Here is a 13760-nt window from a genome sequence, read left to right on the forward strand (position 1 = left end):
CTGTCCTGAAATTGTTAACGAGTTCTGAACAAGGGCCCCATGTTCTCATTTTGTACAGTGCCCGAAAATTATGTAAAATTATGTATCCAGTTCTGATTATCCAAAACATGTTTGCTCGCTTGCTCAATTCTAGAAAACAGAGTAATTCCAGGATTGCTAACTCATAGCTCTGTGCAAAACAAATTTCCTAACTAGGGCACAGCATTTGTGCACAGTTCTGTTTGTCTTACAGCATACAGCCAAAATACTGCCGTCCAGAGACCTGGGCCGGGCTGGGTCAGGTGTTCCTCTGTCTCATCCTGGCTGAGCCGACACACCCCTGGGCCAGTGGACAGTTGGCCAGGCAGGAGGGAAAGGGCAGGGGTAGGGTGGGGTGAGTGCAGGGCCAGAAGGGGAGAAGTACCATAGGGGCTCAGGCCAAGGGTTGGGAGCCCAGGTGCCAAGAGATAGCAGTGCTGGTCCTCAGTGGTAATCTGTGCGTGGTGTGGGTATTGTACCTGTCAACTGATGATCATTGGCACCAACCTAACACCAACAGGAATGCCCTATTTAGGGTGTGGTAAAGGGAACTATATTCAGTGCCAACAGTGATAGAGCATGTTTGTGGAAACAGCCCTGCGGTGGAACAGTTCTGGGGTTGGGGCCTGTCTGGCTAGGCAGCTCTGCTCTGTGCTCCTGTGAGACAGGCTTCCTTGTCTTAGCTCCAGGGACAGAAAACCCATTCTCCAGCCTTGGCTGGATCAGAGGGGAGCTGGCTTATATCCACCAAAGTCCCTGCCTCTAGTCTCTGATTGGGCTGTCCTCATGCGGATTCTGCTGGCAGAGTCAGTGCAGGCAGGCAGTTCAGCACAGGGGCAGGTAGTTTAGAGAAGAGGCTTCTCCACAAAGTGCGGTTTATATGAGAGGCCCCTGTGCAGAAATGGCTGCTAGGCTCTGTTATTTTGGTTTTTTGTTTGTTTGGTTTTTATTAAATTTGAACTCAGCCACCCAGGGTTCACATACTTTACCTGCACCTCACCTGGCTCAGGTCATCTGGCTTTAACTAAACTGTCACAAAAGGCAGTGACCTAGCATCATTGCCAGGAAAAAACAAGATGAAAAACAGTGGGAGTGGCATGGGCACAGGCTTCTCCAGCACCAGTAGCAGAGTGGCTCCTCCTCATCCTGAAGCATTGTACACCCCCCACGTGCATGCACATGTGTGTGCACACGCCTCTACACATGTGCATGCACGTAAACACCTATACCACTCGGCCATGTAACAGGATCTCTCTGCCATGACACTAGTGACTGCAGTGGATAATTTTCTTTGTAGTGGTGCACATGTGTGCTTCAGATCCTAAACTCGGGAGATGGGTGTCCAGTCTGAGGGTCCCCTGAGGATTAGATGGAACTGCCAGCAGAGGGCCTGCACAGAGTAGGCACTCCCTTCAGTGTCGGGATTTAGGATTTGGCTCTCCCCACAGCGATTCTGACAGGTAACTTCTCAGGAAGAGAATGGGGGCATTGGCTCCTGAACCCTGAAGGTGGCTGCTGGGAAAGGGTGTGTGGCTGTCAGGGGGTCCAGGCACAGCCGTGGTCCTAGGAAGAAGGACATCGACACTGCAGATCGATCATATGGATCTGGTTCCTAGTGAGGGCACTTTATTCCCTACATCTAACTGGAAGCCTCAGACAGGAAATAGAGTTTAACTTCTCAGGCCTGCATATACCTAACTTCCTCTGAGTGAATAACTGAAACTAAAAATCTCCTGAAACAATTCTTACCCATGCTACATGCAATCCATGGTTGTGTTTTCCAACTTGTGTAATAAAAAAAGCGTCTGTCACTACTCATTGTACTGATTCTTGATCCACTGCCTGCTACCTCACGCGCTCCTGGTTGGAGGCCATGGTCCCTGCATTTCAGGTGGGAGCACAGAACAGGGCGGCGATGTCTTCTGCATGCAGGTCTCACTGCACATTTCAGGCCTCTACTGCAGGAACTGGGCATGTGCTGGCCCATTGCCTCTATTTCCCCGTGTTCCCGTGAGATTCTTCCATCAGTGCAAACACAGCAAAGCGTCTTCCCACACCCCACCAGCTGTGCTCAGACATGAGGCTTGGGGCTCTTTGCGCAGCTGCACCTGTACATTTGCTGGGGAGGTTACTCAAGTTGAGGGTCTTGCTGGGTGGCCTGTGAACCCCCTAGGACTTGGCCATGTCTGTCTGGGGCCCATTGTCTCTGCAGTACTGCACAGATGCCTGGTACGTCATGTGTGTTCCCTGATTAGATAATAAGGGAGGAGAAGTGTATGAGTGTCCTGGGGCTGCTGTAACCACAAATCTGGAACCAGAAGTTCGAGGTCAGGGTGCTGGCAGGCTGGTTCCTTCTGAAGCAGTGAGGACACTCTGCTGCAGGCCTCTCCCATCTTCTGGTGTTGCTGCCGTCAGCCATCATTGATGTTTTGTGGCTTTTAGAGCATCCTGTCACCTCTGCCTTCATGTTCAGGTCTCCTTGTGTGTGAGTCTGTGCAAAACTTCCCATTTTTTAAGAATAGCAGTCCTATTAAACAGGGTCACCAACTCCAGAGAGGAGGGGAGGCAGAGAGACAGACTCCCGCACGCACCCCGACTGGGATCTATCCGGAAAGCCCACTAGGGGGCGATGCTCAGCCCATTTGGGGCATTTGCTCTGTTGCTCAGCACCTGAGCTCTTATTAGCCTCTGAGGTGGAGGCTATGGAGCCATCCTTAGCACCTAAGGCCAACTCACTAATCGAGCCATGCTGTGGGAGAAGAGAGAGAGGGAGAGAGAGAGAGAGAAGCGAGAGGGGGGAAAAGTGGAGAAGCGGAGAAGCAGTTGAGTGCTTCTCCTGTGTGCCCTGAGAGGGGATTGAACCTGGGACATCCACACGCTGGGCCAATGCTCCGCCATTGAGCCAAATGGCCAGGGCCCAGCTTGGCCTTCTCTTAACCAATTACATATACTAAGGTCCCATTTCCAAATAAGGTTACGGATACAGGTACTAGGGGTCAGGACCACATCATATAAATTTGGAGGGCAAATGCAGCCCTGTTAGGTAGTGGGATCATGAAATCACAAGGGTGCTGCTCAGGTTGCCTGCCCGTCCTCTCCCCTGGGCCTCCTGCCCATGCTCTTTCTTCAGTCTCAACTCAATTGGACAACACTCAGTCCTTCCTGGCCAAGAGCTTACAAGCACACCAGACTCAGCCAATTCCCAGACCTGAACACAGGAAGTTTAGTGGTCACTTCAGGGTCCCTTGAAAGCTTAGACCCCCCTGCCATGGGGCTACTCCTCTGGGGAACATGGAGCCCTCTGGCCTATGCTGACTTGTGGGGGTTGTAAGCCCCACACTCACCCTCATGCCCCATCCAGCTCAGCTGTGGTTTCCCAGTCTGTCAATTGTTCATATGAGAGTCGCTAGAACCCACAATGCAGTGTAGTCCTCTGGGAAGGCTGGGGAATGAGGGTGGGAGAGGTCTGCCCTTAGCCTGGAGTCTAAGCATTGGCCAGTCAGTTGGCTCCAAGTCAGGGGGTGCTGGGCAGCATTTTGACTCCTGTTGGAAGCAGCCAAAAGGAAACCAATCTGCACTGGAATCGGAGGTGAGGTCTGGGGCTCAGGGCAAATCGCTTGTGGGGTGGGGGCATCAGCATGTGCCCCTAGGCTCAGCCAGTCATCCGCTGAGACACCCGCAGTTGCAGCAGGTCCAGCTGCAGTAGGCCCAGAGCACTCTCCCATCCCCCACCCCACATTGAGGCTGCGGGGGTGCTGATGCTGTGGGAGGCATGACGTTGCCGTAGAAGGAGACCTGGTCACTACTGTGGACAATTTGTGACCAGGGTAGAAGCTCTCCATGGGAAAGCCCTGGCCCATAGTGTTCCAACTCTCAGCACCCAGTGATGTGCGAACATGGGTACCTTTGCTAAGTCAGCAGGTGACATGCCCACAAAGCCATGATGGTGCTGAGGTCAGAAACAGAAACAAAGGCCAACTTATTGGTTCAGATAAATGTGCATTTCTAGTTAGAAATCAGAGAGAAGCTATAGAAAACTATTACCTGGGTTAAAAACAACTTTTCTCTGTGCTAGCAACAATTAGTAACTGCAACAGATAATGTGATCTTGTTAGCAAATCATTGGGAAGAGCCAATGAAAATGGCACTACATCAACCATCCCATGATCCAGGCTTCCCAGCACCAGGCATTCTGAGCATGCTCATACTTAACTCATTTAATAGTTTCAAAACCTCCAGGTGGGCCCAGTGAGCATCCGCTTACAGATAAGTAAACTGAGGCACAGGTAGTCAGGAACCTCACTAATTAGCTGGGCAGTGGGCCCCTGCCCATCCCTCCTCCCACCTCCCACTTCCTCCTCCAACAGCTTTGGGGTGGACAGAGTGCAGGGCAGACATGGGGTCCAGCACTAATACAGTGAGACAAAACCCTGTGTCTCAGCGAGACGCAGGGACATATTCAAAGTGTCGACATTTACTTTGCTGCTGTGGGGAACAAATCTATAGGTGACTTTCCCCCTTTTTCCTCCTAACCTTTTAAAATGATCATTCTGTGGTATTGTAGAATATTTAAAAATTTAGATTTAGTATCTATGTGTGCAAAAGGCTTAAAGAATATATCAGAACATTAAATAGCTGATGGTTGGTAATGCCATCTTTGAACACATTTATGGAAAAGCTACTCAAATATTAACCTTTCATCCAGACCAGGGCTATCTCCCTGTGAGGACCCACAGGGCATTGCCGGCTGGCACATGCGGCTATGTCTGGGCACATAATTTAAAATGGGATAGTGTGTGACTATGTTTACCATTCAAATTTAACCTAATAAATGTTCTGCCTGATGCACCTCTTCATCTATACAACAAATAACTTTAAGGTAAGAGAAACTTAGTTCCCAGAATAAATAAAATTATTTAAATTCTAGATAAATACGTTCAGTGCATGAGTGGCTTGGCTTTTAAAGTTCAGTTATATAAACGGAAACGGAAGCTTTTTGTATTTAATTTGGCAGAATGAGTGTTCCAAGCAAATAGGGTTTGTGGTATTTTCTCCCATGCCACCTATTTGCTGGGTGGGCAGCCTCCTCAAGGAAGACCACCCCTACTGAGAGAGGGGAGGGGGCTCCACTCAGGGTGGAATTTCCAAGGGTCTGCACTCATTTCGGTCACCTGCCCACACCTGGCCAATCTGCACTGGTGTGGATGCCCCTGGGCGCTGGCCCCACTGGAGCCCTTGCTTTTCACTGCAGATCTCAGTGCATGTGAGCACAGGGAGGGTTGTGAGTATCCTGAACAAGAAGTCACCTTGATATTTTCTATTTCGTTAAAATATTTTAAAGTATGTATTGAGCCAGACTCACTAAATTGAAGTACTCTGACATTTTCCCATTCTATGTGATGACACCAAAAACTGCTGGTCTAGCCCAGTGCAGTGGTTCTTTTTCTTGTCCACATGGGTTACCTGGGCAGCAGTTAGTTGGCCTGGCCCCTCCCAGCTACCTGGAAGGAGAGGGTGGGTGGCTGGAGGGCTGGAAGCCGGTGTGTGGCTGTCTGCTTGTGTTTTGTCTTCCAGCTCTGGGTGAGCCTTCTGTGCAGCCAGTTAGCATGGGCGCACTGGGATGGTCTGAAGGACCCTGATCTGTGAGGAAAACGTGGTGCCTCAGCCTCCTCCTCTGGAATCAGGGACATGGAGGTGGCATTTGTGACCCTGAAGAAAGAGGAGGGGAGCAGGTAGATCAGGGTGTGGCAGTATCATCCATGAGAACAACTAAACATAGGACTTGCTAATTAACTGTCTCAAAAAGGGTGATCTTTTTTTTTTTTCTGCTGCTAGTAATCAGGATTTAGGTAAAGGCTGTGAACTTTGGGCTGGTCAGATTCACTTCTAAAGATTAAAGGAGGATTGTGGAGTAAAAAGCAAAAAAGTCAAATGCAGAGAAATCTGTTTACCCTTTAAATAATTGATTTCACTGTTGCTGAACCTTAAATTAAAATGCTTCCCTGAAAGGAAAATTACACGTCTTTTCTGGGGTTTAACTTGCAGACTTTGTGTCTAAAGGTCATTCGGCAAATAATGTAAATGTGACAGTAAACTACAGGATGGACAGAGGGCTCAGACTTCCCACTCAACAGAATTAGGGGGCACAGGCAGGCTCTCCCTCCCAGCGACCTTGGTCTCTGAACATGTTGGCATGAGAAGAACACACTTCTTCAGGTGTTCTGAAATGGGCAGTATTAAAGAGCCTGGCATCTCCTTGGAGAACAAATGGCAAATACAGCATTCCTGTGTCCAGCCCAATAGGAGGGTCTGTATTGCGCGAGAGTAACAAACTTTTAGATGTAATATAGGACCTTCCACCCATCCACCTACCTGTTCATCCATCCAACTTCTCCTCTGTTTACCCATCCGCCTATTATTCATCCCTCCATCATTCATTCATCCATCAACCCAACCACCTGCACGTCAACCATCCATCCACATACCTTTCCATCTAGTCACCTATCCCCCCATCATCTGTCTATTCATAATCCATATCTACCTGCCCATCCATTCTTCTACCCTTTCCTCTCTTTCACCCTCCTTTCTCTCCTTCCTCTTTCTATCTACCCACCTATCCCTTTGTATCCATCCACCCATCCACCAAACATACACTTATGCATTCACTCACTTGTTCATCTAAATAGCCACTCATTAACTCACCTGTCTGCAAATACACAAGTGACACTGTGTACTGTGTGCCAGGAGGACTATTCAAGATATTGGTAGAAGTGAATGGGACCAACTCAGGTCTCGTTCCCAGAGGAGCTCTCAGTCAACTAGGAGGAGAGATGAGGAGCACCCCCTCTTTCATGAGACAGCGGAGGAGAGTGGGCATTCAAGGAGCACTGACCCTGGGCTGGCACCCAGAAGGAGGGATTGGAGCAGGCTTCCAGAGGTGGAATGGTGTTAGGAGTCAGTGGTTGGGAAGTGAGGGATGAGAGTTGAAAGGAGATGATTCTAGACAGGGAACAAGTGGGAGGCTCAGGAATCTGGAGATGTGTCCGTTTAGGCTGAAGCCTGGAGTGTGGTCTCAGGGACCTTAATTCTACTCAGGGTAGATGCTCTCTCTCTAATATCCCAGCAGGCTCACCTGTTTTAGTTTCCTGAGGCTGCTGGGTCAGCTGAGGGGCTTAAATCAGTGGAAATTTATTTTATTTACCTTATAAGACATTCACCAATTTTACTCCATGGTTCTGGGACCTGAGTTTGAAATCAAGTGGTTGGAAGGGTGGTTCCTTCCACAGGGCCCTGAGACAGTCTGTTCCACGCTTTTCGCCAAGCTTCTGAAGGAAACTAGTCATCCTAGGCATTATGGGCTTGTCGCTGCCTACTCTCATCTCTCCCTTGATCATCACATGACCTCTCCCCATGAGTCTCTGTGTCTTATCTCTCTCTTCTTCTTATAAGGTCACCAGTCATATGGGATCTGACCTTCCCCACTCCAGTATGACCTAATCTTAACTAATGACGTTGCATTAAATGTATCTCCTGTGTGGGAATATCACTGCACATCCACAATACTTAACACTTAAAAGATGACAACTCTTGCCTGACCTGTGGTGGCGCAGTGGATAAAGCATCGACCTAGAAATGCTGAAGTCGCCAGTTCGAAACCCTGGGCTTGCCTGGTCAAGGCACATATGGGAGTTGATGCTTCCAGCTCCTCCCCCTTCTCTCTCTCTGTCTCCTCTCTCTCTCTCTCTCTCTCTCTCTCTCTCTGTCTCTGTCTCTCCCTCTCCTCTCTAAAGTGAGTAAATAAAAAAAAAATTAAAAAAAAAAAAAAAAAGATGACAACTCTTTGTGTTAGTGAGTTTGTGGAGCACCAGGAACTCGAACCCTACCCATCCTCTAATACCCCCATATTCCTGTAATGCTACACTCTAACACTCTTGCATACCCTCTGGTACTGCACTAAGTAATAGTAATGATATATTTCCAGTGAGTTACTGGGGGTTGGGATTTCACTGTCTCTTGCTGGGGCACAGAAGTTAACCTCTAGTGCTCCACATAAATCAATGGCATCTGCTAACAAGTTCTCCCTTACTGGTTGAAACGTATTTACCCCATGTTCACCAGAGATCCGATAGTTTCCCATGTTCCATTCATGACCCCTCACAAGTAAAGTGTGTCCTGACAGACACACATGTGTGCGTGTCCTGCTGGGCACGTGGTTGGGAGTGGAATGGTTGTGTTTGGAGCTGTACTTCTCCTTAGGCTGGAACTCCTGAGAAGCAGACTCTGGAAATGAGGGTTCCCTAGATTCAGTAGAGGGAGCTCTCAGGAGAAAATGGAAAGGAAGTGGGGTAAAGGGGAGGAGGCTAAGAGTAGGTATGGTTTCAGGAGCAGTCAAACCCAGCCTGTCTCCAGGGCACTCTGGGCACAGACCCACCTCAGACCAGGGCTGGGCTTCTGCACACGGTCAGTGGTGGGCAATCGGATTCCCATCCCCAGACGATCCTAAGCCCAAGCCCTAGGAATCTCTGGGCGAGGGACTCAGTCACCCAGACAGCCCCTGGTTATTCCAGGTGTGAGCTGTGCACACTTGCAGCAAGTGCTACATCTTGGCAAAAGAAATCCCCTATCCTGGATGGGGAGCTTACAGCATCTGCTACTATGATTCAACCTCACAGACACACAGTACTTTCCATGTCACATATAATTTACTCTCTTGCCCCAAATGTGTTAGAGTTCCTTGCTGAACCTGCTCAATGATGTGGGGACTGTCCAACCTCTCAGGTCTGCCCGGTGTGGCAGGCTGAGGTGGAGTCACACTGTGGCAAGCCCTGCATGTCCTAGGTTACTGATGAGGTTGAGCATCTCTTCATGGGGCTGTTGGCCATTTGCACTTGCCTCCTCTTGTGTGCCAGTTTAGATTCCTGCTCACTAATGGGTTGTCCCTTTTTTCTTATTGATTTGTAGGAGTTCTTTACATATTCAGGTATAAGCCCTTTGTCATTTCCAATTGTGGCACAGTTATGGGTAGCATGTGGCTGTCTGGCTGGTTGTCTGGCTGGCTGTCTAGGAGGCGCCCGAGCCCAAAAGCTTGAAGTCAAGACCATGGAAACTTCCACTGTAATGAGTGGCTGCTGAGACAACAACCAGAGCAGTTCTTGGGTGGCCTGGCTCCATGGAACAGCCACCCTGGGTCTGTCCATAGAGGTGTGGAGTTCCCAGGTTCATCATGAGGATCTTTGCTGATTGCAGTGGATTCAGTGTATGACTGTGTATGTGTACATATGTTCATATGTGACGTGAAGCATGCATTGCATGTGCTTGTATGTATGTGTACATGCAGGTGTTCACATGTGGTATGGTATATGTAGGATATAAAACATATGTATGTGTGTGACACATGTAGCATGTGTGCTGTGTGTGTTTGTGCATGTGTGTCTCTGTGTGGGAGGATATGCAAGAAAGAACAACGTGGCCCCGGGAGTTCTCCCTACCCTGGAATGTCACACCTGGAAACCTCCATGTAGGCTCTCTGGCCACAATCAGGCCTTTGTTACATGACCTTCTCCCAGGGACCTGCAGGTGTCCACACTGCACCTGGGGCGAGGGCACAGCAGAGACAGAACCGGCCAGAGTCACGTAAGGCTATGAACACTTGGTCAGAGTGGACCACGCTTGTTCCCAAAGCACTCGGTGACCAGGGAGTAGAGTGTACATGATGGCGCTGAGGTCAGCTCACTTTGTCCCCTTGGGGCAGGCTCTGTGTCTAGCCCAAGGCCTGCTGTGATGGCTCACAGAGGTGGAGACAGCTGTGGAGCAGAGAGCGGGAGGGGGTGGGTCATAGCTGCAGGGCAGGCAGCAGCCCAGGGAAGCGGCAGGCAGCAGCAGAAAGTGCTGGACAGTTGAGGTGTTGCTCATCAGCATGTGGCCAGATGGGTGAAGCCAAATGGACAGATTCTGTATGAGTCTCGTGGTCCCTGGGACAGTGAGACCCAAAGGAAGTGAGGATGTCCTTTGGGGACCTGGGGCAAGAGTAATCACATAGGGGCGGGGGCATAAAGTTCCTGATGTGGGTATGTCTGCTGGATACCCTGGCTGAAGGCAGGGCTGGAGAGTCTGGCAGGAGTGACCAGTGTCCTATCATGTGGGCCACAGCCTGGCAGGAATGACTGGCTACCTGACCACATGGAACACACAGAACTGTCATTTATCCCAAGTTTAATGACAAACCACAGATGTCTCCTCAAAGCTGTGGCCTGAGCTGACTGGTATCTAGAAGGACCACTTTAGCTATAGAGTGGCTGAAAGACCCTCAGGGTCCAAGGACAGGGAGCCACTTAAGACTGCTGAGATATCCCTGGAAGAGGCACTTGACCCAGGTAGGAGTAGTGGTCAGAATGCAGGGCCAGAGCCTGGCCATGTAGGAGCCTGCAGGGAAGCTGATGAGGCACATGGAGGCTTGAGAGAGGCAAGCAGGACAGTGCTTGGGGGGCCTGAGCCAACAGGCACCAGGGAGCCTGCAGGCACGGGCCTGGGGCAGGGTCCAGGTTAAGTCCAGCAGACCTCAGGGCCCAGGCTCTGCTCCCTCTGGACTGGGGAGCAACAGGTGAAGAACTCAGGAGGGAGTGAAGCTGTGAGCCCGAGGCAGCCGGCCCGGAAAAACAATGGGGTTTAGCAAAAATGTGGCCACACAGCCAGGGTCATCTTTCTCAGATACATTTTTTATTGTTGGTGATGCTGAGTATGGACGCAGACAGACACTGACAACACTGGTGCTCTATGTGGAGCGCTCGGTGCTCCCCGAGAGGAGAGGGCGGACCCAGTCTCTCTTGGCTACATTGCAGACAGCCTTCAGCTGACAGGCCAGAGTCCCTCCCCCACACCTCCCAGCAGCAGGTCTACACCGCCTGGGGCCATGGTCCAGGGCAGGGGACGCCCAGAAGGCTCTGCTCAACCAGGACAGGCCTGGGATTTGTCGCGGGTACAGAGCTGTGCCTGAGCGTACAGTCAATATTCTGATCCCAGGGCCACGTCCCCTCAAAGCAGACATGAGGCGCTGGGAGGGAGGTCCTTGGTCAACAGACAGACTTTACTTGGTTTTGCTAATATTCTAATAAACAACAACTGGAACACCAGCAAACAGATCTTCAGAAACTAACCCTGCATTCTGAGAATTAGTTTTGACTTACAGGTAAATATGATTTTAAAAAGCCATTCCCTAACTTAAAAAGTGTTGTTATTGATGTGATGTGTGCCTGAGAGAAATAAAATTCTGGCGGGGTCTTATTCCCAAGGTCACGGCTCACGGCTGCACCTAGCAGGGTCATCGGGCTGCCTGCCTTCCGGGCTCTGCATGGGCCCATGGGCTGGGGACACACTCCTGCTCACTAGGAGCCTGCTTTCTCCTGGGGCCGGGGCCCACAGGGAGGTGACCATGAGCTGACTGGGCCCCATATCACACAGGGGTGGTGGCAACCACACAGATTCCGCAGAGGTTTTTTTTTTTTTTTTTTTTTCAGCTACAAGCAAATAAATAGTGTTGCGGTCACACACGGGACCCTCGCCCTCAGTGGCTCTGAACAGATTGCGTGTGTAATGTGGAGACAAGAGGCCCTCACTTTATCACCTTCTGCACAGTTTCCCCCATTTCACCTTCTGCAGAGTTAGGCAAAATGTGATAGTTGGCTTTTTTAACATGAGCAAAATAAACGACTTGGGAAGCTGCTGTGAGCATTGGGGCTCTCGCAGAGCGCACCTATAATTACCGTATTTCTTCCCGGCACACAGAAGGAGTGAGACTTGTGCTCCGGGCAGCGGCTGGGGGTGGGGGAGCCGCATTACAGGAGCAGAACATGATGTTTCTACCTGTGGGAACGGGCACAGATCTACTAAGTGACACAGCGACACAGGATGAACGGCAGGCCCTCTTCCTGTGGCACAAGGGTGTAAACAGCAGAGAAAGCTCCTGTGTGTTTCCAGTGAAGCAGAAGTTAAACAGAGCAGCCCTCTTTTCTGTCCAAGCTCGGACTCTTGGTCTCGGTTTGCTTCTCTCCGCAGCGGGACAGCTGCCCAAGGTCTTCCTGCTCCATGCCCCTCTACACCATGAGCCAGTGGCGCAGCTGTGAGGGAAACAGGGGGATTGGGAAGTGAATCCGGATGCCAGAGGTTAGCTGGTAGCTGTGAGAGGTCTCAGCAGAGAGGAAGGCGGGGACGCAGCGGGAAGTTCACGGGGGCTGGGCCAGTGCTGTGCCTGGGGCACCCTAGACTTGATGCTTGCTTAACCTCATCTAAATGAGTCATCACCCAACAAAGAGAAGTTGGGGACCACAGCTGTAGTGATGGACCAGCTCACAGACTGGCGCGTGGTGGCCTCGACAGTGTGCTTGCTACCAGTTGCTGGACAAACTGCACACCAGCAAACCTGGAGCTGGTCTCAGAGGACACCCCAACCGGAAGTGTGTCCTCTGAGATCCCCCTCAGCCCCACAATTACTATCCTGGAGCCTCTGGAACATCCCAGTGGAAGGCTGCGCCCTGCAGTTCCATCTCGCTGATGTGATCCCGGCTGGTGTGGAAGCAGGCCTCATTACCGTTCAGGAGGGATGAGATCGACAGGACAGCTGTTTAGGCTTCCTGCAAATGTCATTGCCTGTTGCACAGCTGGGAGTTTAGCCTATTTTTGAGCACAAGCCATTCAATCACACTAAATGGCAAGAACCATGCTTTTTAAATGTTTTCAAAACAAGAGCATGCAGGACTTCTTTCTGACCCAGTCACGATGAGGACGGGAAGATGCTCAGTCTGCTGCTGGCCCCACTGCAGGGCTCGTCCATCAGCCACACAGGGGTGGGGGCTCGTGGGGGGCTGCAGCGATGGGCAGGTAACGCCAGCACTGGCAGAGCCCACGTCCTCTGGGAAGGAAGCTGGTGGGCAAGGGAGGCCATGCCTGGGACCCCAGCTCTGAGCCCCAGCTCTCTGTTCTGGCCACGGACAGCAGCAGAAGGTGACCTCCTCTGGAGGAAGACGCTCTTAGGGACAGCTCAGAACTCCTATAGATTAAGATTGAGCCATGAGATTGTGAATAAGAAGACCAGGAACATGGCTGCAGCCCACCCTGAGTGAGGTCAGAACAACCAGAAACTTCAGAAATTTCAGACCCTACAGAGCAAAGAGGTTGTAACTGTCAGATTATGGGGTAGCTATGTAAGACATGTTTTAAAAGTTATATATGCAACTCACAATGATGCACATTTCACAAGAAACAGGTGGGCCAAATGCAACGTCCAGGGATGAAGTGAAGCGTAACTGTCGGTGATATGGGACAGAGTCAGGGAGCCATGAGATGGCGGATAGGTGATGTGGTTGTGGCAGGGTTACACAGTGAATGCCGTGCACCCGGCAGAGGGAGTGAGCCACAGCCAAACACAGAGATACTTCTGGTCAGGATGGAGTAACAGGGACTGAATTTATTCTACCATCTGAAATTACCCCAAATGAATAAAACAACATAATAATGGTTGTCAAGACACCGGGCATCAAATGACAAGGACAGTGGTAGTGAGAGAAATAAGCATGGGGGCTGACCTGTGGTGGCGCAGTGGATAAAGCATGGACCTAGAAATGCTGAGGTCGCTGGTTCGAAACCCTGGGCTTGCCTGGTCAGGGCACATATGGGAGTTGATGCTTCCTGCTCCTCCCCCCTTCTCTCTCTCTCCTCTCTCTCCTTCTCTGTCTCTCTCTCTCCCTCTC

General features: G+C 50.6%; 1 protein-coding gene across 2 annotated transcripts in view; it reads right to left on the reverse strand.

Moving 5' to 3' along the window:
• Positions 1–10712: 10712 nt before the first annotated feature.
• SLC6A3 (solute carrier family 6 member 3) overlaps positions 10713–13760 on the reverse strand; it is a 37375-nt gene continuing 34327 nt past the window's right edge. For both annotated transcript variants that reach the window (XM_066243324.1, XM_066243321.1), the window contains one exon: positions 10713–12131. In XM_066243324.1, the coding sequence (XP_066099421.1) occupies positions 12108–12131 (24 nt within the window). In that variant the 3' untranslated portion in view covers positions 10713–12107. The remainder of the gene's footprint in view (positions 12132–13760) is intronic.

This window comes from Saccopteryx bilineata, chromosome 1 (assembly GCF_036850765.1).
Source record: "Saccopteryx bilineata isolate mSacBil1 chromosome 1, mSacBil1_pri_phased_curated, whole genome shotgun sequence".
Classification (NCBI taxonomy): domain Eukaryota; kingdom Metazoa; phylum Chordata; class Mammalia; order Chiroptera; family Emballonuridae; genus Saccopteryx; species Saccopteryx bilineata.